Source organism: Aspergillus brasiliensis (genome assembly GCF_001889945.1).
Source record: "Aspergillus brasiliensis CBS 101740 unplaced genomic scaffold ASPBRscaffold_1, whole genome shotgun sequence".
Taxonomy (NCBI): Eukaryota; Fungi; Ascomycota; class Eurotiomycetes; order Eurotiales; family Aspergillaceae; genus Aspergillus; species Aspergillus brasiliensis.
In genome coordinates this window covers 1301229-1326745 of record NW_027137442.1, presented here as the reverse complement: position 1 = coordinate 1326745, position 25517 = coordinate 1301229, and the positions used below count along the sequence as shown (strand labels likewise).

General features: G+C 49.0%; 8 protein-coding genes across 8 annotated transcripts; 3 read left to right on the top strand and 5 right to left on the bottom strand.

Annotated features, from left to right (window-relative positions):
• The first annotated feature begins 41 nt into the window (after nucleotides 1-41).
• ASPBRDRAFT_36433 (ESCRT-III subunit protein VPS24) lies at nucleotides 42-1578 on the top strand. Its single transcript, XM_067623501.1, has 2 exons — nucleotides 42-418; nucleotides 480-1578. Exon 2 carries the CDS (start codon nucleotides 480-482, stop codon nucleotides 1116-1118), a length of 639 nt encoding a protein of 212 aa, XP_067484485.1. The 5' UTR covers nucleotides 42-418; the 3' UTR covers nucleotides 1119-1578.
• Nucleotides 1579-2105: 527 nt separating this feature from the next.
• Nucleotides 2106-4158, top strand: ASPBRDRAFT_202254 (putative RNA annealing protein Yra1; the record flags this gene model as incomplete). Its single annotated transcript, XM_067621626.1, has 5 exons — nucleotides 2106-2321; nucleotides 2376-2405; nucleotides 3430-3594; nucleotides 3660-3730; nucleotides 3787-4158. The coding sequence occupies 5 exons, from the start codon at nucleotides 2106-2108 to the stop codon at nucleotides 4130-4132; spliced, it is 828 nt and encodes a 275-aa protein (XP_067484484.1). The 3' UTR covers nucleotides 4133-4158.
• Nucleotides 4159-4823: 665 nt separating this feature from the next.
• On the bottom strand, nucleotides 4824-7197 carry optD (small oligopeptide transporter, OPT family; the record flags this gene model as incomplete). The annotated part of the gene is made up of 2 exons (XM_067620254.1): nucleotides 4824-6967; nucleotides 7026-7197. 2 exons carry the CDS (start codon nucleotides 7195-7197, stop codon nucleotides 4824-4826), a joined length of 2316 nt encoding a protein of 771 aa, XP_067484483.1.
• A 661-nt stretch (nucleotides 7198-7858) lies between these two features.
• On the bottom strand, nucleotides 7859-8861 carry ASPBRDRAFT_190561 (uncharacterized protein; the record flags this gene model as incomplete). Its single annotated transcript, XM_067620253.1, has 3 exons — nucleotides 7859-8065; nucleotides 8125-8377; nucleotides 8434-8861. 3 exons carry the CDS (start codon nucleotides 8859-8861, stop codon nucleotides 7859-7861), a joined length of 888 nt encoding a protein of 295 aa, XP_067484482.1.
• Nucleotides 8862-9625: 764 nt separating this feature from the next.
• On the bottom strand, nucleotides 9626-11604 carry ASPBRDRAFT_231809 (uncharacterized protein). Its single transcript, XM_067622007.1, has 4 exons — nucleotides 11405-11604; nucleotides 10362-11347; nucleotides 10172-10314; nucleotides 9626-10103 (listed from the first exon to the last, which is right to left on the bottom strand). Exons 1-4 carry the CDS (start codon nucleotides 11436-11438, stop codon nucleotides 10058-10060), a joined length of 1209 nt encoding a protein of 402 aa, XP_067484481.1. The 5' UTR covers nucleotides 11439-11604; the 3' UTR covers nucleotides 9626-10057.
• A 167-nt stretch (nucleotides 11605-11771) lies between these two features.
• ASPBRDRAFT_114710 (cysteine--tRNA ligase) lies at nucleotides 11772-14235 on the bottom strand (the record flags this gene model as incomplete). Its single annotated transcript, XM_067616840.1, has 2 exons — nucleotides 11772-13886; nucleotides 13945-14235. The coding sequence occupies 2 exons, from the start codon at nucleotides 14233-14235 to the stop codon at nucleotides 11772-11774; spliced, it is 2406 nt and encodes an 801-aa protein (XP_067484480.1).
• Nucleotides 14236-14583: 348 nt separating this feature from the next.
• Nucleotides 14584-15516, bottom strand: ASPBRDRAFT_36427 (uncharacterized protein). The gene is made up of 2 exons (XM_067623500.1): nucleotides 15466-15516; nucleotides 14584-15422 (listed from the first exon to the last, which is right to left on the bottom strand). The coding sequence occupies exons 1-2, from the start codon at nucleotides 15497-15499 to the stop codon at nucleotides 14707-14709; spliced, it is 750 nt and encodes a 249-aa protein (XP_067484479.1). The 5' UTR covers nucleotides 15500-15516; the 3' UTR covers nucleotides 14584-14706.
• Nucleotides 15517-20285: 4769 nt separating this feature from the next.
• ASPBRDRAFT_231719 (uncharacterized protein) lies at nucleotides 20286-21028 on the top strand. The gene has a single exon (XM_067622006.1). It carries the CDS (start codon nucleotides 20379-20381, stop codon nucleotides 20814-20816), a length of 438 nt encoding a protein of 145 aa, XP_067484478.1. The 5' UTR covers nucleotides 20286-20378; the 3' UTR covers nucleotides 20817-21028.
• Nucleotides 21029-25517: the final 4489 nt, after the last annotated feature.

Genomic DNA, 25517 nt, shown 5'->3' with positions numbered 1-25517 from the left:
CCGAGTGGAACAGCCAGACATCCACTCCATCCGTCCATTTCGGAGCCCAGGCACCGCAGCAGCCAGCAACCATGCGATAGTCCATATCCTGGTCGGTGCGCCTCTTCGATACGTTCCTCCGGCATCTGGTATTACTAGTTGTTTTGCTTCATTCTTGAAAGACCACCTACCATATCCTCGACGCAGAAGCGTGGGAGAAGACCCTTGATTATCTCGAATTCAAACCCCACCGTATTGCCAAGGTCTCCAGATTCGATCGACCCAGCACCCTGATAACGTCTCACCCGACTGTATCCGTTCAAGGCAAAGTAGATCTTTTGCAGCTATAGATATTGATTCGTGGAGCCGTATCTTTCTCGCACCATCCAGCATGGAGACCCTCAAAGCGGTTTTTTTTGGACCGGACCCTCAGACACAGGCAAGTGCCTATCCTATCCAGCAACATGCCTGGCACTTCTGACCATAATTGCTATCTCTAGATGAGAAAATGTAACCAGCTTATCCGCGCCAATACCCGACAATTAGACCGGGACATTGCACAACTGAAGACTTTGGAAAGCAAGACACGACAGTACATCATGAACTCATCGAAGCGGGCCCAACGCAATCCATCTCAGGCCAAGCAGGCCAATATGGAGGCCAAGACATTTGCGCGAGAGCTTGTTCGCATTCGCAAGCAGTCCACCCGGTTACATACCAGTCGCGCGCAACTTCAGAGCGTTCAAATGCAGGTCAATGAGGCCTTTTCAGTTCGGAAGATCCAGGGCAGCTTGAAGAAGTCGACGGGGATCATGAAGGACGTAAACACATTGGTCCGGATGCCCGAGCTGAATGCCACAATGCGTCAGCTCTCGACGGAACTGGTGCGGGCCGGAATCATCGAGGAGATGGTGGATGATGCCATCCCGAACAACGAATTGCTCGAGGAAGAGGAGGATGAAGCAGAGGAAGAGGTCGACAAGGTTCTGCAGGAGATCCTGCACGGCAAGCTGTCCCAGGTCGAAGGGGTCCAGCCCGAGAAGCCATTGGAAGAGGCACCAGAACCGGAGGACGAGTTCGCGGATCAAGAAGCGACGCTAGAGCAGATGCGAGGACGACTCGAAGCCTTGAAGAGCTGAGGAACAATGAAGACAAATGCTTGCGTCTGCATCTTCGGGCTTATGTGACAATTCACAGTGGTTTACACGATGCCTTTTTAATATCCGTTTTGTTCTTTTCATATTGTGAGCGGCGTTTGGGCAGGATGGCGGGCGTCTTAGGGCGTTGATCTGAAGTACCGGTTGAGCTAATTCTGTCCTAATGATGATTACGGGACTGGTCCCTCATTGGGAGGCTTCATCAGACTGAGCTGTTTCTGTTGGTTTGAAGAATTCTATCCGATACTATATCCCTGCTCGTAAATATATATGTTCACGTTTTGTTTCATGCATTTTGGGCTGGGACTGGGCTTGATTGCTTCATTTGAGTCTTTGGGCAGCAGGGGCTCTTGGCGCAGCGGAAGGTTACAGATACCCGCGAGCTTATGAGTCCAGGCTCCTATTAAGAGATGAATATACGAGATTAGATGGCATCGCAAGAAAGTGTTTTTTACATTTTTAACTAACTCTAAGTTGTAGATGTAGCCATGCTCTGCTTGGGCACAGGCAAGCAAGAGGGAGGCAGTGTTGTTTGCAGTGTTGGCCCGATGGGCCCGATGGGGACTAGCGCGGTGGGCAGGTGGCTCAGCCTTTTTTGGGACGAAGTTGAACTGAAGGGAACTGAACCTCCCGCCTTTCCCTTTTGCTTATCTTCTCCATCCCTCCTCCGTTTCCCTTCCTTTCATCCTCCATCCATCCACCCTCTCCATTCCCACCCAACATCTCCATCAACCCACACTGCAGCTTTTATCTCCACACGCTGCATTTAACATTCGTCGCGACATATCCGCTTCCTGCCCGTCGTCCAGATCAATCTGCCAGCTTCTGGACACCGTTACCTCCAGAAACAGCCCTGTTCTAGCGTCGCGATTCTCCCGTGGCGCAACACCTGTAACACTCAACACTCTCGTGAAACTTCACCACCCACCGACACCCACCTATTCGAAGTTTCATCTTTCGCTTTTCACTATGTCTGCCAAGTTGGACAAGTCTCTCGACGAGATCCTCGTCAGCCGTCGCCAGGGCGCTCGCCGTCGCGCTCGTCGCTCGGCTCCCAAGGCTGCCAACGCTCCTGTTCCAGTCGGAGGGGTGAAGAAGACCACCAAGACTGCCAAGGCGCCTGGAAAGGCTGTCCAGAATGGACACCCCGTCTCTACGGAGAGTAAAATCATGGTCAGCGGCTTGGTGAGTACCCGTTATTCATCCTCTCAATCAACGGTCTTTTACTAACGTTCCTAGCCTTCCGATGTGAACGAGGCCAATATCAAGGTATGTTGATCGAAAGGCCTTGGCCTTGGGTTTCTATCGCCATGTTTTCTTCTCGAAACCTTCGAGGCGCAACGGCTTCCACACGCGTTTCGATCCTTGCCACGTTATCTATATATATATTCTTATCACCGCCATGGATTCTTGGTCTTCAGCATAGGCAGCAAACTCCTCTGAAAACTTCTCACGCGGTAATTGCATGCTGGCACCCTGCGAGTCCGCTGAAGTTGGAGTTCTGCCGTAGTCATGCGAAAGGCGTGTTAGCTCGGGCGGATCTTTGGTCATCCGCCTTTGAAGCCACGCAGCAGACTGTGCCACAGATGGTTGTTGAAATATACCATCTTATGAAACCAATCCAGTTGGCCACACCCGTACAAGTCTCACGCTTCGAGGTGTCGGGCATCAGCGAGTGCATCAGCGTACCAGCAGTGACCGACTAGTTCGGCAAGAGATCAACTGTCAAGCATCATGCTACCGGTGGTCGATATGGGAAATGTTTCGAAATCGGGCAGGAAAGACGCATCTTCCCATATCACTTCCTTGAGACAAACCGTGTCTTGTTCTCCCCATTCGGGGCTGTTGGAGAAATTCTGGGAGAACAGGACCATGGATTTGCCGCACACGTAGTCTTCGTGTTGTCTGTCCCCGCGCAAAGCCTGTTGGCTTATACAGCCTGTAGCTTTTGAGGCCAGTCCCTTTGCTGGTTGTGAAAAGGTCGATGACGATTGCTGAGTGGGTTAGTCTGGAACGGGGACACCATACAATGAAGGCTTTGGAGGGAATTCATCGTTGTGGTTCGTGGGATATTCGTTAGCAGCTCCGTGCTCTCGATATGACAGTGTCGCGATATTTTGGATTGAACGGCCGTCCACTGATTACTACTAACCACCGCTGTGTGCTCGCTGGTGCTCTTTGGTATCGCGTTTGAAGCCGGTGTCACGCGTTCTTCGATGTTTTGGCTCTGCGGAATTCCTTGTGTCTTCTACAATCCGTTGGCTCGACTTACTAATTTGGTCTCCTGGTATAGGAATACTTCACAAAGTCCGCAGGTCCTGTCAAGCGAGTCATGCTCACTTACAACCAAAACGGCACAAGCCGTGGTATCGCCTCGATCGTGTTCAGCAAGCCCGACACAGCTGCCAAGGCTGCTAAGGACTTGAATGGACTCCTCGTTGATGGCAGACCCATGAAGGTGAGCTTCGCCAGGGATTCCTAGCCCGATCACTTTCTTTACGAATGGAAGCTAACGACGACTAGATTGAGGTTGTTGTCGACGCCTCTCACGCTCCTGAGGTCCCTGCACCCAAGCCTCTGGGCGAGCGCGTTGCGTAAGTATTGTCTACTGTTGTTTTATATTGGCAAATCATGACTAACCGCAATGAAGGCAAACCAAGCCCCAACCGAAGCCCGCTACCGCTACCAAGGCTGCTGCCGGTGCCAAGGGCCGTAAGGGTCGTGCTGCTCGTCGTCCTAACGGCCGTGCCAACCGCCCTAAGCCCAAGACTGTGGAGGAGCTTGATGCTGAGATGGTTGACTACTTCGCTACCACGAACGAGAATGCCGGTCCCGCGCAGGGCAATGCTCAAGCCAACGGTGCTGCTCCCCAGCAGCCTGCCGCTAACGGCGGCGAAGACCTCGGAATGGCGGAGATTTCTGTAAGTTTTGTCAACGACTTGTTGTTCGAACCAGAGCTAATAAACTATCTAGTAAATATCCCATCTTACGTTTGACTCTACACGACCACGTGAGTCAATTGTATCGACTGCGAAGGGCCAGGTTTTTGACCGGCCACTCGGCCAATCTTTACGCACTCTGGGTCTGCCGGTTGGATTCGAGTTTCAAGCTTTCGTTATTTCACCATCATTGCTCTTCGGATATGTCTTTCTAGTGTGCCCTGTTCCTTTTTCTTCTTTCCTTTTCATAATGTTGTCAGTGCTACTCGGGTATCGTCAAGTGGGATGGGGAAAGCCATGTATCTAATATACTTGCTCAATCGGAAATCAGCAAGCACTTGTGTCCATTGTAGTAGTAGGATGTAGTAGTAGGAAATCACTTGCTGCAGTCTTTGTCGAGCCTGTTGGCATATTGTAATATGTGCGCTTCATATTCGAGATCGATCACTGTCAATTTGCTACAGCGTAACATCAACAAATCGAAATGCAAAATTGTCTCCGAATCTCATAGTACTACTAAGAACTTCGGGAAATCCCAGCTGTAACAAATACGTTGACCTTAAGTAACAGGACAGTTCTAGTATCACCCACCTGATACGTATACGTAAAATTGAAAACATCGAGAACTATTGCTTGTGTCCATAATACCATGGCAAAATACCACAGCAAACTTCAATTGATCGTTCATTTTGAATACATACAAAACCCACCCATCAACAACAAAACACAACTATAACCGTCAATCACATCAACTCCATGTCCCATTCGCAGGCCCAAAATACCCAACCTCAGGCATAGACTTATACGCCACGCCCTCCCCATCCGCAGTATTCAGGTAGACTGTATTTCCCCACCAATCGGGGAACACAGCACCCGGGTACGAAATACAAAAGAAGATGACGATGCCACTGAGCGCCAGACCCGTATCCAACGCCGCAGCAAGAATGTAGTTGTATTTCTTCCACCAGGCGAAGAATCGCTTCTTGATGAAGTGGTTGAAGGCGAAGTTCACCAGGGCCCAGCTGGAGTAATTGATGCCCGTGGCGGGAGGGACATTGTATGTTCCGACGAAGATGAGCGGCCAGTTGATGTATTTCCAGAATTGTTTGCGGGTGTATTTGTAGAGGAGGTAGGTGATGAGAGGGGCGATGGCGCCGATCCAGAAGAAGTGGAGGAGGGAGGAGTAGATGCGGCCGACGGAGTAGAGGCGACGGGGGCCTACGAGACCCCAGATCACGGAGGAGGAGTAGACGGTTCGGCCGTTGGGACAGGTGAAGCCGGAGGATTGGTCGGAGGAGCAGATGTCCTTGATGTGGCCGAGCATCCAGATGGTCACGCCGGCTTGGGTGAGGGCGCCGAGGATGGTGGCAAGGCCTTGGGCCATGAAGAGCGTGCGAGGGGGGATTTTGAGGTAGTGGCCGAGTTTCATGTCCATGGCGAAGTAGACGCCTTGGCCGACGACGTCGGTGCTGAGGATCTTGAAGATCATGTTGGCCAGGGGCTTGCCTTCGAACATGTAGCCGCCGATGAATTCGGCGAGGACGTTGAGTTGGTTGGCGTCGACGTTGGTGATGCCTTGGATGATGCCGCAGGGGACCATGTAGATGGCTGGGATGATCAGGCCGAGGAAGACGCCGTAGACGGGGAGCTTGGTGTGGTAGACCTCGACCATGACGATGGCGATGGCGGTGATGACAGCGATGATGGCGGCGTACCAATACCATGGGGTCTTTTTGTAGGATTTCATGAGACGGGCGTGGACGTCGAGTTTGTTCTTGCCTTTCAGTGCGGCCCAGACTTCTTTGCCGTGCCAGACGCCAATGTGGGTGAGGACGGCGGTAATTGAGGCAAATGATAGGCCGTAGACAAATGCGTACGTTGCGGGTAGGTATGGGGGTGAGTATTGCCTGTAGGCATCGACGTCTAGGGTGTTGTCGGCGCTGATGACACGAGTTGTGTCGTAGACAGTGCCAGTGCGGTCGTAGACATCAGCGGTCATCAGAGGAAGATAGGCCGTGAACCATGTGTTGGAGTAGTAGATCCCTGGAACAACAATCCAGAAGAACACGGCAAATCCGGCAAAGACGTTGATTGCTGCCCAGGACGGTGACAGCAGGGGATTCGTGTTGTAGGCAACCTGACTCCAATCGAATGTAATCGGGCTTAGTCCTAGGCCAGTCTGCATTCCGAACAACTGGTTCACGACCACATTGCGAGGAGCGATCCAACAGATCCATGTAAAGTATGAGAGAGCAGTGAACATCAGCCCTGGGAAGAAATACCACACGAAACCACCTGCCGTGACGTAGAGAAAGAACCGCAGACGGGAGATCTTCCAGCCATTGGCGACGGTGTTTGCACGCGAATGGAGTGTCTCCAGCATGGCACAGTTGGAAAGGACTTGGGGCCAGATGATCCTTGCTGGCTCAACTAGCCACGGTGCAGCCAGGCCAGCCACCCCAAATCCCAACAGCTGTGCGCAGAGGACCACGAGGACAGAGAAGCCAGCTGAGAGACCAAAATTATAGAACCTGGCGCTCGAAGCCTGAATGATATTGGTGGAATCTGCGCTTCCATAACCGAATGATACGTTGCTCATGATGACGATGAGCGCATGTTCTTTAATATTGAAATGGCGATCTGGGTTGAGAGTGAACGATCCCAGCCGCCCAAGGCTTATAGTCCATAGAGGCAAGACTTTGGCCAGGAAGACGCCACACGGATAGGCTAATAGCTCTGCTACCAACGACACGATATGAACCGAGGGATACCGAAGCGAGAAGAATTGATTGATCCCCGATCCAACAATGGTAAAGATAAACCCAAGCACCCACATGCGAAATGTGTTGACGGGTAGGCCTGGGTCATCGGTCTCAGGGACGACGGCGCGTACTAGGCGTGTCGCTCATTAGAGGAGCCGGAGAGTGTATAAGAAAGGTTCCATCCATACCTTCAGGGAATGGCGAATGCTCTGATTCATAGTCATAATCATTCTGCTCTTTCTCTTGTTCTGAAAGGTCAAAATCCGGTTGAATTTCATCAAAGCCACCCTGTTGAACCTCGACATCCGCACTGACTTGCGGGGATTTGAATGATTTCTCATTCAGCTCTTTGGAAGCCATCTTCTCCACGGTATCTGATTCTCGCTCTGACCATGGAAGTCAGTAGGAGAAGGCGGGATACCCTCGACATCGCGGGAGGACATGACCCCTCCTTTTAAGAGCAGGCCGATCAAGAGAAAAGCTTGAGTCCTTATCGCCACGCGTGGTGAGTCGTAACACCTGAGCGTCGACTAGCGTCTGGGCAGCTGTAACAAGGCCGATAAGAAGCATGTCGGCCAGGCCTATCGTAGCCTATCTTGATAACGGCCGAGGAACCCTGCAATCAAACCCCCGGAATGCGCAGAAATCAGGCCTCGTGAATGGTTTAATGCTGCATGGCTAGTACGACCTCTGAAGGGGTCCGAGGCGTCTTGAATTTGCGCGTCGACCATTGTGATATGTCTTGTCATATCGATCAGTTGTTTCGACTTAGAAAACTTTTCCTTTGCCATGTTTCAAACAGTTGAGAGTCAATGGGGTGTGATAAGGCATGCATGGCTTCCGATTGGGAGGAAGGCCGATAGTTAGCGTTATCGCATACGCGATGCCAAGTCTGGCGGAGGCAAATCTGCGATAGTGTTGGATGCAAGACGGCCGGCAATCTAGAGCTTAGAATTTTCTTGGCCTCGAGTGATACTCTTCCATTGCACCGTGGGGCGTCAGTGGAACCGATATTCCAGCCCTATTCCAACGATAATTCTTTCTGCCTTTTGTTGGCGGTCTTTCCGATTGGCTGGCTACAGTAATAGCGAAGGAAAAGCTCAATCGGGTGGTGTTCGAGACCATCAAGCTCTAGGACTTTCGTGTACTGGATGACGACCCGATGTCCGGTATAGTGTGCTTGCAAGATTCTTCCTTGCTTCGGATTCAAGTATGATATAGCCAAGATCTGAATCTTTGTCAGACGTGTGACCGGAGTGATATGAAAAGGGGTTGTGAATCACTTACCGGCATTATCGAATGCCGTCTGTAGCAGTCCAGCCCTATGCGCACAGCCATAATTCTCATAATGGCCTTCACTTCGGCCACTGTGAGCCCTTTCTTCTTGTTGACTTCAATGTTCTGGCGGATATCGCAGACAGCATGGGGTACTTCGTGCTCCAAGTCCTCTAAAATGCGCAGAATTTGCCAGCGCTCGGTAGAAAGCTTTTCGACTAATTCGAGGCCTGGTTGCTGCTTCCACTTGCCCTTGCTAGTAGCTCTGTATACTTAGTGTTAGCTAGCAAATAGACATGTGGAATCTTCTTGTATACGTACCCACACTCTCGAAGAGTGGTCAGGCTATCCAAGCAGAAACCTTTGCGTACGGAAGTTGCGTATTTGTCTCGAAAGAGATCAAGGATGAGTGGACATTGCATAGTAGTGACTGTGTCTGAGCATGGGTTTCCACGCTCTGCATACTCTGAAATATTTCCGTCTGAAATATTGATTTTGTTGGGCTGCTTCTTCGACAGGCTCGTCCGTATAGTGTCCGTCGATAGAGGAGAGAAAAAGCACGGTCTAAATTTGATGATATCCTTTCTGTTGATGGTGACTTCGAACGCGTCGATCTTCAGTCTCAGAAGTTGCCATGGCTTAAGATATTCAGTTGAGTATTTCTCGATCTCAGCATGGGTTGCGATGATCTTGTCTTGTATGTTCTGACGTTTGGCTTCTTGCGAGAGATGAAATCGGAATACAGACATCTTGTTGTCGCCAGACAATTTGTGGAGAGAAAGGTTGATGCTTGCAAGTGGAGAACGGCTTCGTTGATGCATATTTCTGAGTGTTGAATAAATCGATTTGAGTGTTATAGCGTGTTCACAATTTGGATAGTGGAGCATGGGATGATGAGTTGGAGAGTTGTAAAAGTTGAAGTACACGATTCAAGTTGTATGATGTATATCCGTTGTCTTATAGTGAACTTAACACTACGCCACTATTACGATCAACACAATGTCAGTGCTTCTGAGGCTGAAGGTACAGCCATGGGCCTCGAGTCATACCGGTTCTACTACAGCTTCGCTTGCTAGGGATACAAGAATCGCCAGCACGATGTAGTGAAGGTCTAGTAGCATAACTTCCCCTGAGTGGGATTTGGAAACAGTCATGTCGACCAGCACACCATGTTGTGTTCAGTTCGATTTGTTGCTGACAGATGATGGGGGATGAGCTCATTGGTAGAGACTGATGGGAGTGGTGTGATATTAGTTGCGTAGCCGCAACGGTCCTCTCTCGGGAGTGCTGGTATATAGGTATTCTATTAAGAACAACGGTAATCAGAAAGACAGAAGAGTATATAGACAGGCTCTTGATTCTATATGGTTCCACCCTTAGAAAAGCTGCAAGCCTTAGACTGGTTGTGTGATGCGGCATCAGTGCAGAGCTGCTCGGTGGGCAGATTCAGGGGAAGTCTCTCCCTTAACGGCAGGTGACCGGAGTAGAACCATCACCACACCTCTCTTCCAGACGAGGATTTAGTGTCAAGTGTCCCCTTTAGTTGATCTAGTTCAGTCTACATTGTGTTACTGCATTGCCAGAAGGATTTGTTTCAGTACTGACTCTTATGATATGTGCCCTAATCCTATAAACTACATCTGTATCGGCTCATAATCTACAACCGACGCTTACAGGGCGTTATCAGTGAGAACACTGTACTTCTACGGTAGAACCTCTCGGCCTACGCACCGTTTTCTCGTTCGTCAGGAGCAAAATTAGAAAGCGTTGCACCGTCGGAACAATAAGGGAGCGCATGAGTTAAGTGCGATGGTCAGTATGTCGACAGGTTTAGTCGGTATCTGATAAACAGCTTAGAGTGTAGCGATACTACTTTAGACGTTTCAACCAAGCTTCATACTCGGCTTGAAAGCCTTGTAACTTCAGTCATTCATTCCATATAGTGTCAACTCCGCATGATTATGAGCGAGGCGAAGGCGCAAGGTGACAATCTAATAATCCCGACATTGGCAATTTGCAAAGGGACTCTAATTCACCCTTGCATTCGCGTTTGACTCACATGTGGATACACAGAGGGTCTCTACGAGTCATCATCTCAAGAGCAGTAATGACTTCATGGCGTCTCGGCCCAGTGTAGGTCACCTCAAAGAGAGGGTTGCCCCAAATATCCGTCCACCTCCACTTGTGGGTGAACAAGGAGCTCTAGCATCAGTTAGTAAGAGTCCTGAACGTTGGAGCAGCAAACTCACTTCGTCCACGTCCCAAGCAAGATTTAGCTCTTTCATAGAAAAGTGGGTTTTAAGTTGACCAATAAATCTAAACCAGGAACCATGCCAACAGCGAATGTTCACCATGTCCAGGATCCGCAGAGTTGGCCGATGATTTTGTAAATCTGGAATGAGACTATCGAGGGATATCTCTGTAATACCGCGTAGTCTGATTACATCAAACGATTCATAATATCGACAGGGACGGCGAAGGAGGCTCTGAACGCAACGTTCTCCGCGACCATTCCCCAGGTCGAGTGAAATCTGTTTTACTCCATAAGTGGCCCATAGCGGAGGGAAAGTGCTTTCAGACAGGTAGTGATCCTTCGTTATATTAGCATTGAGACTGAGAGAAACATCGTTTAATCCCGAGGCACCGAATGTGAACGGCAAGGGACGAGCGTCTTGATAAGCCATAAGTTGCTCGAGGCCACCATGTAGCAGTGCGGCTGCATTATCCGTCCTGAAATCCATGTGAACTGATTCTATTGGGATTTTACTATCATGGAACGCGGCCAAGACTAGAAGAGTCACGTCAATAGCACCCATCCAGGCTGGTCCATAGCCAACAGTCTCAATATTCATAGCAGAAATCCGGAGAGTACGACATGCTTTGAGTCTTTTGAGAGCTTCCTTCAAGTGTCTTGAGGCTCGGGATCTCATAAGCCACGACGGGAGAACGCGATAGCCCAGGCCCAGAGGTTTACCAGAAGGACTACAGATTGACAATTCTCTAATATCTGAAGCTTGCCTTGTGGTGAGCCCCATTAATTGCCGCACATGGGGTCTCGAAAGGTCGGTGCTAAGTGTATGAAGATCAATCTTCTTGAGCGGGTTGGCACACAATTGGTAAAACTTTCGGCAGGTAAAGCGCAAAAAGCGAAGATCAAAGAAATCAAGGTATGGGAAGATCATATCATATATCTCGAATGGGAGATTTGAAAAAGTGGTTGCATTATTAATCGTCACTGCTCGCCAACAATTGTAAGAACGGTAGTTGATACATGGCATTGGGTGGTACTCACCATAGACATGCCTAGGGATGTTAGGACCCATCATAGATTGGTCCGATGAAGAGTGTGCTTGTAAACCTTCCAGCCCAAAGGAGAGTATGTTGCTATTGAGTTGACTGTTTTCAGGAGCACCAAGGGGTGTTACAATGACAGATAATCGGCAATGTACTTGGATATAGTCTCAGAGGATACAGGAAGAAGAGGGGTATAACTGTTCCGTAAGCGATGCGTAGTGCTACTGGCATGGTTACCTCATGATGAGTTCCTTAAGGTGACGAACGGATGACTGTCGAATGATTATGCACATCGGATTTAGAACGATGATCCTTCTGGGTCAACCAAGACGGATTGTGTATTATTCATTGATTCGTATAATCTATCATTTTCCATTCTGGCTTGCAAGCCAGGCTTCGTGGGCCTTCTTCTGGCGCTCCCAGTCTTTCCGGAGCTTCTTGCTCTTACTCTTGGCGAGAGGCTCTCCCGCAGCGTCTTTCGTGGGGATACCGTCTTCGTCCCAGGCGCTGTATTCGCTGGTGCGGAACATTTCCACGGGATTAAGCTTTCCTTTCTCAAGTCTTTCCTGGGCCAGCTTTTCTTGCTTCTCTTTTTCTTGCTGCTTCAGCAAGGCTTTACGAGCCTGTTCCTCGCGAGCCTGCAGCATGTCCTTGGTGACAGGACGGACGAGGGCGGGCTTGTTTTCGCGGTCTTCCAGGTAAATGCCCAGGTTGAAGAGATCGACATTACGCACGCGATCGCAGAGAGAGAGGATGTCCTTGGAAGCCTGCTTGGAATCTTCCAAGCTTAATGAGGCTAATTGAGAAGTGAAATTGTCCAGGACTTCGGAGTAGGGTTTGTCAGAATCGGACACAGTTGCTTCCTTTGTAGCGGAGGTGTCGACAATGTCCTTCACCTGCTCTGCGGTGATGGCAGTTCCAGACATGGCAGCTTGGCGCAGAGAGTCACGCATGGCGGACAGTGGGTATAGAAAGCGCTTGGCTGCTTCCGGGATGTCAGTGCCTTCCCAGCCGATGCCACAGCTGTCAGGAGAGGCAGCGCCATTCAAGCCAAAGATAGTGACAATCTGGGTGACCCAGGAACCCATGGCCTCAACCACCTTGAGATCCAAGGTCTGACTGTCGAGGGCGTTGAAGGTCGTGACCAACTCGGAAATGGCGATCATGACCTTGGGGGTGTCGAAGGAGTCACAGAAGTATTCATGGACCTTTTCTTGTGTGGATTTGAGGGCCTGTGCCAAGGTTTCGGATGAAGAAGTAGGCGCCTCGTCGGAGGACCGGAAGCTAGAGGGATCCTTCGCTTTGACGAAGAAGTTGTTGAGCTTCTCCTCCCAGGAAGAGGCATTCTTGATGAGATCATCGGTTATCTCGACACCATCACGCCACCCACCAAGCAAGAAGACGATTCTCAAGCTACGAGGAGTGTAGTCACCCCGCTCGAGGGCATCCTTGACAGTGGTGAAGTTCTTCAATGATTTCGACATCTTGGAACCCTGGATGGACAGATGGCCCATGTGCAGGAAGTAGTTGACCCACTGCTGCTTATGCTCGCACCAGTAGGCTTCACTCTGCGCAAGTTCGTTGTCGTGGTGAGGGAATGCAAGGTCAATACCACCGGAGTGGATATCAATCTGGCTGCCAAGGCAGCTCGATGCCATTGCCGAGCACTCGATGTGCCAGCCTGGCCGTCCTGGACCCCACTTGCTTGACCAGCTGGGCTCTCCCGGACGGGATGCCTTCCAGAGGGCAAAATCATCTGAAGACTTCTTCTCAGTTGCTCGCGACAGAGCGCCCTCACCGTCCCTCAGAAGAGGCTGGTTGTTGCGGTTCCAAGGCTCTAGTCGTGCATAGTGGTTGCCAGCTTCTTCGAATGCCTTGATGTCGAAGTAGACGGAGCCATCAGAGGTAACATAACCAAACTTGTTTGCAACAATCTTTTCAACGAAGTCGGCAATCTGCTGGCCATATTCTGTGACTCTGGTCACCGCATCAGGGTCGAGGACATTCAGATTCCGCATATCCCTCATGAAGTGGTCTTCGTACTTCTTCGTCAGTTTCGTGAAGATCTCGTGCGCATCGCCAGGAATTGTAGACCCCTCTGTCAGATCAAGATAGAAGCAGAAGGCATCCTGGGCGGCATTGTAGAAAGCCTTGCTGGATGCAGCGTCGGGCTTTTGAGCGGCATCCGCAATCGCCGACGCTGTGGTTGTCACGGTCTTAATGTGCATCTTAATCTTGGCCTCCGCATCACCGGGCTTTTTGTCGGCCTCCAAAGCTCCTCCCTGGAGCACGACCCCATAGACCTTCTCGACTTCTGCGACAAAGTTCTCCGGCTTGGTATCGGGATCGACGAGGGGGAGGTTCTTCTTGATGTAGGCGCTGTATGCTGAGCGGGCGGTTTCGAGGACTTCGGGGGTAACGGTGGGGTGTTCGGCAATGTACTTGTTGAACAGGTGCTGTTGTCTACCGCGCAGGATGATCTTGGAGCCAGAGTCAATCCTTGAGAAGCAAGTATATCGGCGGGGTAATAGCACATACCTTGTCATCGACATCGGTGATGTTCATGACAAACTCCACGTCGAATTTGAAGTAGTCCCTCAAGATTCGACGCAGGATATCGGTACTGACATAGTTCCTGGCATGGCCCAGATGCGCATCATCGTAGACAGTCGGACCGCAAGCGTACCACGTAACTTTCCGGCCTTTGGGGTCCAATGGCACAAAGGGCGTCTTAGATCTAGTGAGGGAGTTCCACACTTTGAGGGGCGGCAGACGAGCGTCGGGATGAGCAGGCGGTTGCTGCCAGGGAGGCTGTTGACGACTCTCCATGATGGCCGAGCGAGAGAACCGGCGTGAAAAGCAGAGCGACCGGTAAACGAGGGGTAATCGTGGTGGTGGCATAAAGTCTGGATGGTTACCCACCAGTTTTTCAGCAAATTATATGAATCCGTTGATTGTCTGCCAGCGATTGGCCTCACCGCCGTCCTCCCCGCTTTAGGCTGGGTCTCGTGACTGGCCCATGACTCATTTCAGGCACATGCCATGATTGGTTTGGTTTGATGCCATCTACTGTCCTATCGTGTAATCTACTATACAGCGTATACACATACTCAATTGCACACTGGTATATAGGCTGGGTCTCATGACTGGCCCATGACTCATTTCAGGCACATGCCATGATTAGTTTAGTTTGATGCCTTCTATTGTCTTATCGTGCAATCTACTATACAGCGTATACACATACCCAATTGCACACTGGTATACAGGCTGATAAACACGCACTGGTGATACAGGATTAATTCAGAATGGAGATATCCCATATACTCCTATCACTTTCCCAACATCTGCATCTCGCTCCCCTTTCACCACCGTCGCCACCCTCTCTCCTCCATCAGATGGCTCTGCAGCATTTCGTCGTCGCAGTGATTCAGGATCCCCCGTGAGATTGGTGGCACACAATCCTGGATCAGCTCCAAGCACTTTGAAGCCTTCGTTCTCGAGACGACACATGTACAAAACCATCATCATATTCAGTGCAGCCTTGCTGGCTCGATACTCAGTAGCTCCAGCTATGTGGAAGGGAGATGACGGGTCTGCTGCACGCGTAATGGAGCCTGTGCTCGAAGAGACAAATATGAGACGCTTCTCTGATGAATTTCGAAGCAGGTCGAGGAATGCTTCTGTTGTGCTGAGTGCTCCGACCACGTTCACATCCAGGATTTGGCGCATAGCCTCCCGAGTTGGCGGATGCTTCATTGAGTTCATGGCAGCATTGTTGACTAGGATATCCAGCCGTCCATACTCCGCTTTGATCTGGGCAGCTGCATTGTCCACAGACTGATCGTCCGTCACATCGATCTGAACTGACGAGACGCTGCCCTTGATACCGGGGACAGCCTGCAAGGACTTCACAGCTTCTTCACCTTTGACTGGGTCTCGCGAACCCAGAATGACATGGTAGTTGTCAGAGAGAAGCAGATTCTTGGCTGTCTCAAAGCCGATACCCTGGTTTGCCCCTGAGTTGTTAGATAAAGCTGATTATTGAGGTGGGAGAAGTACCAGTTATTAGGACCAACTTTTGCTCAGTAGCCATGGTTAGGTGCAGACAAGATGCTTCTTGCAAGTTTAGGGATTCTCAAGTGATTGCAACTATTGTATGTTCATCGCTATATACTGTCCGTTCGGAGATATCGAGCCTTAACTCCGATCACATCAGGCATGCCCATAACTCCGGTAACACCGGTTGATCAATAGAGGATTTGGAATACGCTGGACGGCTGAAAAGCTGCTGTTCAAAATATCGACACTCAGTAACGAAAGGGGGGTGTGTTGCCTTGGGACAACTAGAGAAAATCCCATGAGATGGATCACCATGCTTGATAGTCACCACTCTGCGACAAGACAGTTGCCTTAGCAGGAACTGCTAAACCAATCATGCCAGGCACTGTCTACAGCAGTCCGGAGATCTTCAAGACCAATGGGCTACGAAAGAAGGTGAATAACCTACTATGTGACTTGCATCCCGATAACAGCCAGGTACCTGGCATTGAAGTGCATATGCTTGCTCCAGCCATGCCAGTCATACAGCAGCCAACATGTTGACAGTATCAAGCTGATACATGGGACATATCTATCATAAATACCAATGTCCATGACAGCGCTGACCCCTTATGAGCACCTCTATGAAGACGCATCGGAAGAGCATAGACCAAACATTATCCACTAATGTATACTTGATCACTTATAGATATGATCGAACTAGTGCCTGCACTAGTCATGTCATGAGGCTCTACTCTAGCGCATTGCTACTATTCTCGGAGTAGATGATAGATATCGGGTCAGATCCACATGTGCACGGAGCTGCATATCGCGTTGGTGCTCCATATTATACTCCATAGTTGAGAAAGAGATTGTATATTATTGCTAAATCTGCTCTCATGTCCCTTGGATCAGTGTCTATGCAGCAGTTCGTTTCACTGACCCGAGTTCCGGTACTAATCCCCTATACTAACCTTCTTCCATGATAAACACGAGGTTTCGCCAGTAATATATAGTACTATATCAGACTTCAATCATACCACTATGTTCAAATACTTGAGCCAGATTATAACTACTGTATTCCAATTATCTCTATTCATAAGCCATACTAATCTTAGACTAGATAAATACTACTATGCACCCTCAAATGCCATCCACCACTGATACATGTACAACTGTATCTCCCAGCAAGTGACTACGTACTCAAACTTAGCTGAAACAGCCAATTCATTATAGTATGAAAGCAAGAGTCCTCTTTCACCCACGATATCTTTCTCAAAGTCCTATTAATATCATACCCCAGTACAGAAAGCCTTCCCAAAAGAGTAAATCAGTTTCACCGTTGAACAAAACAGCATATACTACGCTAATCGCACACCGCTCCGCAGCCACCAGCATCGAAGAGCAAAAGAACAAAAGAAACCCACCCACCATCTCCACAGAGTCTAGATTCTAGACCCATTTCCACCGCATCAGCCAACATTCATCCCGATAAAGAAATATGGGGAACGAAGAAAGATGAAAACAAAAAAGAAGGAAGGAAGAAAGAAAGAAAGAGTTCAATAAGGTGATGCAACCAACCATCCACCATCCATGAGCAAACAAGAAACGAAGCACAACAGCTTCTTTCACCGCTCAAAGCCATCGTCCCTTCAGCAAGGATGATACAATATACAGATGTAGTTAGAGAAATACTCCGTAGCAGGTAGGGGATATCAATTCCCGTTGTAGTAATTCAGCCTACGTAAGTAGCCAGCCGTTGACCGGCTACAGACCGACCCGTGGGATAACGGTTATTCTCTCTTTTCTTTTTTCCCTGTTTCTCAACGGCAACAGAAAGTTTACAATAAGGATATCATTGATATCTACTGCTTAAGTAGGGAGGGGACATTTACTCCGCCGTGGGGAACGTAGAAGCAAGATAGACAGATACCTACCTACCTACCTACCTACCTACCTACTCCGTTGCTACTACGTAACTCTATCCCCAAAACCTGTTAATATTCAATTAGGAATATATCCCCACCTCATACCATACTACAGAAAAAAAGAGAAACATTCTTCAAGATAATAAAATAAAAAACTTTATCAGTGACCAACCGAGTAACCCACTCTCCCCTCGTGCCGATCACACCAGTACAACCACACCATGAATCATTTGCTCACCGCCAGTTCACGGCCCCTCTCCCGGTAGTATTAGTCAAACTAGCAGCGGAAAGGAAGGAAGGAAAAAGGGAAAAAGAACAGGGAATAGAAGGGAAGGATAAACGGTAAACAGTTGCCGTGACACACACACGCACACAGACTTAGCTTTCACATGCAATTAGCCGATAAAGATGGGAAAAGAAGCGGAAAGCGGGAAATGAGAAAAGGAAAGCTTCTGGAACGAGGGGATCCTTGTCTGATTCTTACTCTTTTAGAGAGTGGTATAGATTAGTAGTAACTACTATTTCTTAGATAAGGTAGAAGATTACCTCCAATTGGTGGGATTACTTATCATCGGATATTCTCCGTCAGTTAGTATCATCCTTCTTCCTCAGCCTCTTCCTCTTCCTTCTTCCTTCATTATTTATCCATTGCCTAGTAGTAAGTAGTAATTAGTAATTACCGACATCTCCCGATATTATCCATACGGTGGATAGTCAATTAGTAGTACGGGGTAGTAAATGAAGGAATGAAATATATTCCTATCCCACTTACACGTGGGCATACCAACAACTAAGTAACTTAGAGAATATAATTTTCCGAAACACCGGCGCGACAAGCGCTTCCCGAATATTATCATTTGATTATATTATCATATCCAATATTCCATCAGGATCATGGCGTCCTAAGTAGCATATGTCATGAAGTCAAGTAGTTCCGTGTTAACCGATCTACCCGGTCAGCGAAACTGCCAAATGCCAGCCAGACAGGCACATACACCCCACTCGTTTCAAGGTATCTACTAATTAGTCACTTAGCTTATCATGAATCGGATGTGGGATGGAGGGATGATGGAACGATGGAATATTCGTTAGGCGCCACGCTTAGTTTACTTATCTACCCACTCCCTTCAGAATGACTTGGGTACCCAACCAACTAACTAACCAACCAATCCACCATTCCACCACCAAGATTGCAGCGTTGCAGTGGTGTCAGAGTCAGAGTCATATCCGAGACGTTCTGAATAAAAATAATATAATATTAAGCCGAATAATATGATTTCAAAGATAATAATAATTATAATAATAATAAACGATCATTATTATATTCAAGGTAGAAGACCCAACAGGGAAAAAAAAAAGTAAGATTCCCTAGATAGTATTTCTAATCCACCACTACATCGGTGGAAATGTTCTAGAACGAACTGCTGACTGACTTACACAGAGTAAGTACTCTACTAACTATGGAGTATCTATCCCCTCCGTGTAATGTGGGATGATGATGATGATGGCGGGGATGTCCGGTCGGTTGTGTACGATAAGCCTTCATGGATGTATATACTCCGTACTGCGTATATCCTTATCCAGTAACTACTGATCCAACGATTGACTCATTCAATATTCGAACTCGAATGACTACTAAACTGATTAACGATGTAAATAATTAGAATATTCTAGGAAATACGTACAAACTGCTGTGTCACCTCCTCCTTCTCCTACTGCAGTGGGTTGAGTTACATGCCCGATGGAGGATGGGTATACCGTCTGTGGCTTGTTGGTGATACTAATTTTGTGCGAGGGAAGAGTATTTGAAATCAAATGAGGTGAAGTGAGTGGCTTCGTATATTCACGGAAGGTGTAGCTGTTAAATCTGATGATGAATATTATGAATGTACGTGGTAAGTAGTAGCTAATTTTATCCCACGGACCAGTGGTGTACGAATATAACCAAGCTACTTGAACAGAAGATTACAGTCACAAGTATATCCGTCTTTGGCGACGTATTTGCCACCCCGAGGTAGTATCAGTATCAGTAGCTGTCAAAGATGATCGGTGTCAAGCGACATGCCAAAATATGGGGTAAAATGTGGATGAATCCATGTCAACGTGTCCGTCTTCGCATCAGCAGCATCAGCATCAGCATCACCAACATCGTCATCCAAAATAATCCCCGACTACCATCATACCCGATGGAACCCTAGCATCATTTCAACAAGGCTGAAAAGCGTTACGAGATCCCCAATAGTAGATGACTGGGTGATGCATTAACCACAACCGCCGAGCGCGGCTCTGCCGATGTAATGAGGCTCCAATGATACGACTGCGACTCATGTTACTCCATACTCAGTGTAACACGCGAGTGATTACCTGCTGACCCGTACGGCTTTCCCCATCTGGGGACTGCAATCCGCGGCGTCTCCGCGTGTCCGTGTAGGTGATCAAGAAGTGAAACGCCAGCGCAAGCACTGCCCGCCCGCACGTTACACCGTCCAACCTCAACCTTCGTAACCCAGACGGAGTATAATGGCCTTGTCTACAGAACACCCCGCGTAGGACGACTCATGTATGAGCTTAAGCGGTCGGTCGGTCGGTCGCTGCATGGAACAAACGGAGCGCATGCCGATATTGATTGAACACTATCCGTAAGCATGATAGTCGTGGTCAGATGGACATGAGAGAAAAGGATAACTGTAGTATTGACAGCAGTGAATGACGACGCCCGCCAACACCAAACCTGTTTACAGCGGAGTTGCCGATTGTGTCGCAGGTGGCGAGAATCGAGACGAAACGAGTCAAGAGCGCATGGACTCCGTGCGCCGTCATGTCGATAGTACCTCCCGTTGACTTGGAAGAGACGGCCCTATCCGGAGATCAGTTCCTACTGCCACTGTACTTACTCTGTGTCAATTCAAGCCACCTGTCCCCGCTCACCCTCGCCACATACCTCGCCTCACTCTGTTAAAGTAGCAAGATAAATATACCACACATTCCAAATGCGACGCCACACATATGATGCATCTCCCACCCCCGTGCGAGCCACAGGTCGAAGATCAACCGGGGAAGTTGTTTCCGGACTGCTCAGAAAGACCCGTCGCAGGGTCGTGGATCCCCAACAAGCTGGGTAGTAGCTCTAATTGCCAAACCGGGAACCCAGTGCAGACGGAACCACCATCCAGGCATCCGTCTGCTACATCCGCTGCGAGGAGTACACCTTATTTCTCAATCCGTGCTCCGGGACCCGTTCCCCGTCCCAGAATGTGGGTTGCAGCAAAATGTGGTCCTCCCCGGACAAGTGTGGTATGTGCTTTCTTCCATCCCCAGATACTCCGGGGAAGCAAGTGGTACGTACCTTTAAACTCCGCGCAAGGCCGTGGCCGGGGGCAAGCCAGGGTGTGCGTTGTGAGGAGTCCAGGACCGCGCTCCTGGATCTTCAGTCCTAGCTTCTAGTGCCCTTCCAATGTTTCATCCATAATTGAGGGATTGGGAGAGCAACTCGACCCCTTCCCCCGGTCGGCGATGCAAAAGTCCCGACCCCCAGCTAGGATGAGATGAGACTATCATGAATGGATGCATCATCTTTCAGATGATGCCTAAGGTAGTACCACCCCAACTGCGCTCGATCGATAACAAACACCCACAACAAAGTCGATTGTTTCGCCCGACCAACTAAACCGATGGCATGGCATAATGAGAACCAATAACGGGGGGAAGCGGTGAATCACCGCTGTTTTGGAGCTTTGACAGTCCCTGCAGACGCATTACCGTAGATTGGCAAGGTGGTGGGAGGACACCAGCAGGGAGGGAGCGAGCGGTGCGAAGGACCGCTCATGGAGGGGTAGCACCGAGGCATATCACCACGTAAGCTAGAAAGCATGCCTTGCATGAAGAGCTGTGGGTGGGTGGAAAATGCAGGAGGGTATCCGGGATCATGGGATGACGATGGACAAGGGGATCAGCACCAATCAATGGGATCGATCGCCTCGATCGGATGTGCATTTCTGCAATTCTGCGGTACCCAAAAAAAGTCGGGGACAGTCTGGAATGTTAGGCTTGCATACGCGGATGTGCCTGGGTGGAGAACTGGCAAATGTGAGTAAGTCCCGGAGGAGTAAGTCATGAAGTCAATAAGTAATGTAGCCACTAAGTACAGGTGTACCCCAGAGTGGAATCCGGAGTACTTCTGGTCTCCTCAATTGCTGGGAAGGATTCGGGAATGTCCTTATGTATGTAAGTGCATACGTAAGTAAGCTGTACATAATCTAGGAACTGTGCAGCTGAAGTGGAATGCACAGGTAGTAAAGAGCTATGGACAGATAGTCGTCCATTGTCGTCATCATCCTCCATCATCCTTCATTTTCTGATTCAAGATGATGATCCATTCACAGTGAGTGGATGTATCTTCAGGACCAGCTGAAGGTACTCAGTACTTTTCTACTCTACTCTCTACCTGCGGCGAACTACTGCAGCCACCGGGGACGGGGGAAGCTGTCCGGCTCACGGTGCACCCTGAAGAACCTGCGAAACTTCACCAAAAAGCAAAAAGGGGGCAAAAGTTCCTCCCCATGATAATATGATCATCTCCAAGTCCTGGTCCGGCAGCTCGTACCGCGGTTCCGCGGGTCTACCCGCGTCGTGTTCTCCAAAATAGTGCAGTTGATGAGTCTGAAAATGGCCGCGAGGGGAGGGATGGAATCACGGAAGTACTTTGGACGTAGGCGGGGGAGGAGCTCAGAAAGCTACCGGATTGGGAAGAGACGATCCTCATCTCAAAAGGGAAACACAAAATCAAACTAAAATTAACAGAATTACTCTTTACTTTGTCCCAAAACGGACGATCGCTGGGGCGGTGGGGATCAATCCAATCCAGCACAGCGGTTCGATCATCGGAGGCGGGTTCCGCACTCCCGCGGGTGAAAAGAAAAGCAGCCTGTGCATGAGCGAAACTATTGAGTGACTGACTGACTGATCGTGGACTATCATTTAGTGTCTATCTATCTGATCATTTGCCTTTGGCTCCCCTTCCCCCGGGGAAATTAGGCCCGACGGTCTAGAGCTGTCGACGGGACTAGTACCTTTTCATCATTTACCCGTCAGTTAGGTTCAAAGGAAATACTCTCTTTCTTGTTCAGCCGAGGTCTGAGCGGTTCGGGTGTGTTGCTTGCTTGCTCCCAATCACCCGGTCGGGACCATGTTACTCGTCAACTGACTGTCACAATTCAGTTCAGTCCCACTGGACCGTTTCATTGTCCACCTGATAGCGCCAATCAGCACCTGTAGTAATAGCAGCAGCACAAGATGAAGCCATTCAAGACGGTCAAATAGCTAGTGTGCTTGTGATGGCTTGTGATGGCTGTTGCCCGGTCGGTCAAAGCGTTTTATTTCTAAAAGAAAGAATTGAATCACATCCTCATTATTAGTATTCATTGGGGCGTTCTGGGCATGGTGTTGGTGTGTTGTGTGTGTACTCGTGATGATACTACTCGTACTTTGTCTAGTGGGATGATGAGAGTCGGCTTGATGTTGTTCACACTGCATCATGTCTGTGGTGGAGCTGAACTGAGACCATCTAATGTACACTTCACAAAGGTAAGTTATTAGTGACTTAGTGACTAGTTGGGACTTTAGTGAAGCACTTACAGATTCTTTGGGGCGACTAGCTCCAGGGGTACATATGCAAAGAAGTCTAGAATTAGATCATTCGTTCAGTTTAGTTCCACCTATACTAGTTAGAGTACAAAGTATACTGTGAGAAGTAGTATGCATTGCATTGACTGATTGATCGCAACCCGGAATTGATAAAGCACCTTCATTTGTTTGATTGTATATATATCTTTTTGTTTCAAAAACATACTGCATGCCAGCATATGTAACTAATGCATCACATCGAGTCATTCATTCATTTGTTCGTTGTCCATGAATAAATATAGTACGACTGTAGTAATCACTGCATACAACAATGCCATCCATCCAGCCCCAAGTCTGAAACACGCTGTCCCAGGCTGTACAACTAGTCAGTCAGTCATCAACAACAAAACACTCAGATGATCACAGCCTACCAGCCAGCCCTGCGTGAGCCTTGTCAGAACTAACTAGTTACTGTAGTCTCCCTTCCGACAAAGGAACTGAACCTAGGGAAGGGATGGATGGATAAATCAACAGCCCCCCCAGATGCCGAGGCACTATCCCGCCCGGCAAGGCTAATACTAACTACCCGCCCAGATTAACCGTGCATTTCGCCATTTTTGCCTCTTGAGACGGTCGGGTCGGAGAAGTACGGAGTAGTTAGCGATCTTCATCCGCCTGGCTAGACTTGACACACAAGGAGTAATTTTACTCTTTTCCTGCCTAGTTGGAAATGTAGTTACCCGAAAGAAGTATATTCCCGTCGTTGGTGATTTCTTTCACCAAGTGGACAGAGTTGCCTGGCCTGGTCTGGCCAGACGACTGGTAACTACTACTAGTTACGGGACGTGACTAGTAGTTCGCGGGCTGAAACGGACAACTGCCGATGAATCATGAGAGAGACGGAAGGGGGCCGTTACTTGCTTCGCCTCCCCCAACTTACTGGCTGTACTCCGTATGGGGGCAGGACAGGGCAGGACAGGGCAGACCGCGACAACGCAGAGTTTCAAACAGTGGATGGAATCTGGGGGTGGTGCGGCCCGTCAGATCAGATTGGGGGCAGACACATCTGACTCTGACTCTATTGAATGCCTCTTTTTTATTTACTTGTAGTACGGAGTAAATAAATATTAACGACCTGTAAGTAACCAAGTCCTACGCGCGTCCGAAGGAGTAAGGATTACGGAACGGATAAAAGGGCTTGGCAGCTGGCAAATGGTACACAACGTCCGGGGTAAAGTAAGTGATAAGTTATCTTGGTAGAACGCGTGGGTCGATTGTTGACGGGGAACCACACGTCTATGTAGTCTGGGTCGTCCCAGGAAAACAACAACACAACTCCTTCCCCCGGACACGAAACAACTTGACAAGCAACGGATCCGGGGTCGGATCCGTGTGCAAGATAGGTTCCATGGTTGAAATGTTGAAATAAGAAGCACCACGCGCTCTATTGGAAGGCTACTTAGAGTATCAGTTAGTTATTGTCTTTTTAAGAGTATAGCAGCTTTCCTATCGGACTATGTGGACATACACTGCCGAAAGTAAGGTAGCAGGGCATAAGGGAATACCCGGGATCCACCGCGGATACCGCGCATGGATTAGGTACCCGACTAAATTACTTAACTTGACTGGCAGTGCTGGGAGGGAGCGTACTCCGTAAGTAAGTTGATTACTTTATTTCCTTTTCTGTGCTTACTTATTTTGCCTTTTTTATCCTCTGGTAGTAGATAGTCTGGTATCCGCACGAGGTGATAATAATAATCAGATCGTACAAGAAAAAGGAAAGCCAATCCATCATGTTGTTTGCCTCGAGGATTCAGCACTGCCAACAATCCCATGTCCCATGTCCATGTCCGTTCTCAGCCAATTTCTGAGGCGCCCGCCCGGGTGTTTGCCTGCCTGACCGCCAGACCACCACACACCCCCAAGAACCCATCATGTTAGCAGAGAAGGGGGAGGGGATGGGATGGGATGGGATGAGTTGTAAAACCAACGCGAGATGCAAAAAGCCTAAACGCATTTGAAACCGTCTTAGTGTCTTACTTATTTCCTTTTCCTTTTTCTTTACTGCACATACTACTCTGTAGTACATGCCTACCGTTATCGCCAGATGTATATACATACGTGCATACATACTGACGGGCGGATGTATGTCGACATCCATCGGAAGCAAGCTGCGGTGTTAGTTGCTGCGAAGATGCCAAACAACGGACTGAAGCGGTGAAGTCAGAGCGTGCTGATTTGACCGCGGAATTAGGGGGGGAGGGGATGATGATGCTGATGATGCTGTTCATGTATGCAGGGAGGTGAGGGGAGGGTGGGAAAGATTGGCCTGAATGAATCGTTGGACTGACCGACAGATGGGATGATAACCTGGTAGACTATCTAGTACCTACTAGACCGCAAGAACCCGTTTGTGCGGGATGCACGAGAACCCAACACCGCCCGCCGCTTTGTGCTGAGGATATCGCGGATCAAAGCGTTTTGTGTTTTCTTGTCGGCTACCGTTTTTGTGTTTACGTAGCG

What these genes read in the sequence shown, in the direction of transcription:
- ASPBRDRAFT_36433 (XM_067623501.1), top strand. Translation starts at nt 480, where the DNA reads ATGAGAAAATGTAACCAGCTTATCCGCGCCAATACCCGACAATTAGAC.
- ASPBRDRAFT_231809 (XM_067622007.1), bottom strand. Translation starts at nt 11,438, where the DNA reads ATGATGGGTCCTAACATCCCTAGGCATGTCTATG. An exon ending in CATCCCTAGGCATGTCTATG is followed by an intron (nt 11,348 to 11,404) that starts GTGAGTACCACC and finishes GTTGGCGAGCAG; the next exon opens with TGACGATTAATAATGCAACC. An exon ending in TTGCTTGGGACGTGGACGAA is followed by an intron (nt 10,315 to 10,361) that starts GTGAGTTTGCTG and finishes AACTGATGCTAG; the next exon opens with AGCTCCTTGTTCACCCACAA.
- ASPBRDRAFT_36427 (XM_067623500.1), bottom strand. Translation starts at nt 15,499, where the DNA reads ATGGCTACTGAGCAAAAGTTGGTCCTAATAACTG. An exon ending in AAAGTTGGTCCTAATAACTG is followed by an intron (nt 15,423 to 15,465) that starts GTACTTCTCCCA and finishes CTAACAACTCAG; the next exon opens with GGGCAAACCAGGGTATCGGC.
- ASPBRDRAFT_231719 (XM_067622006.1), top strand. Translation starts at nt 20,379, where the DNA reads ATGATGCATCTCCCACCCCCGTGCGAGCCACAGGTCGAAGATCAACCG.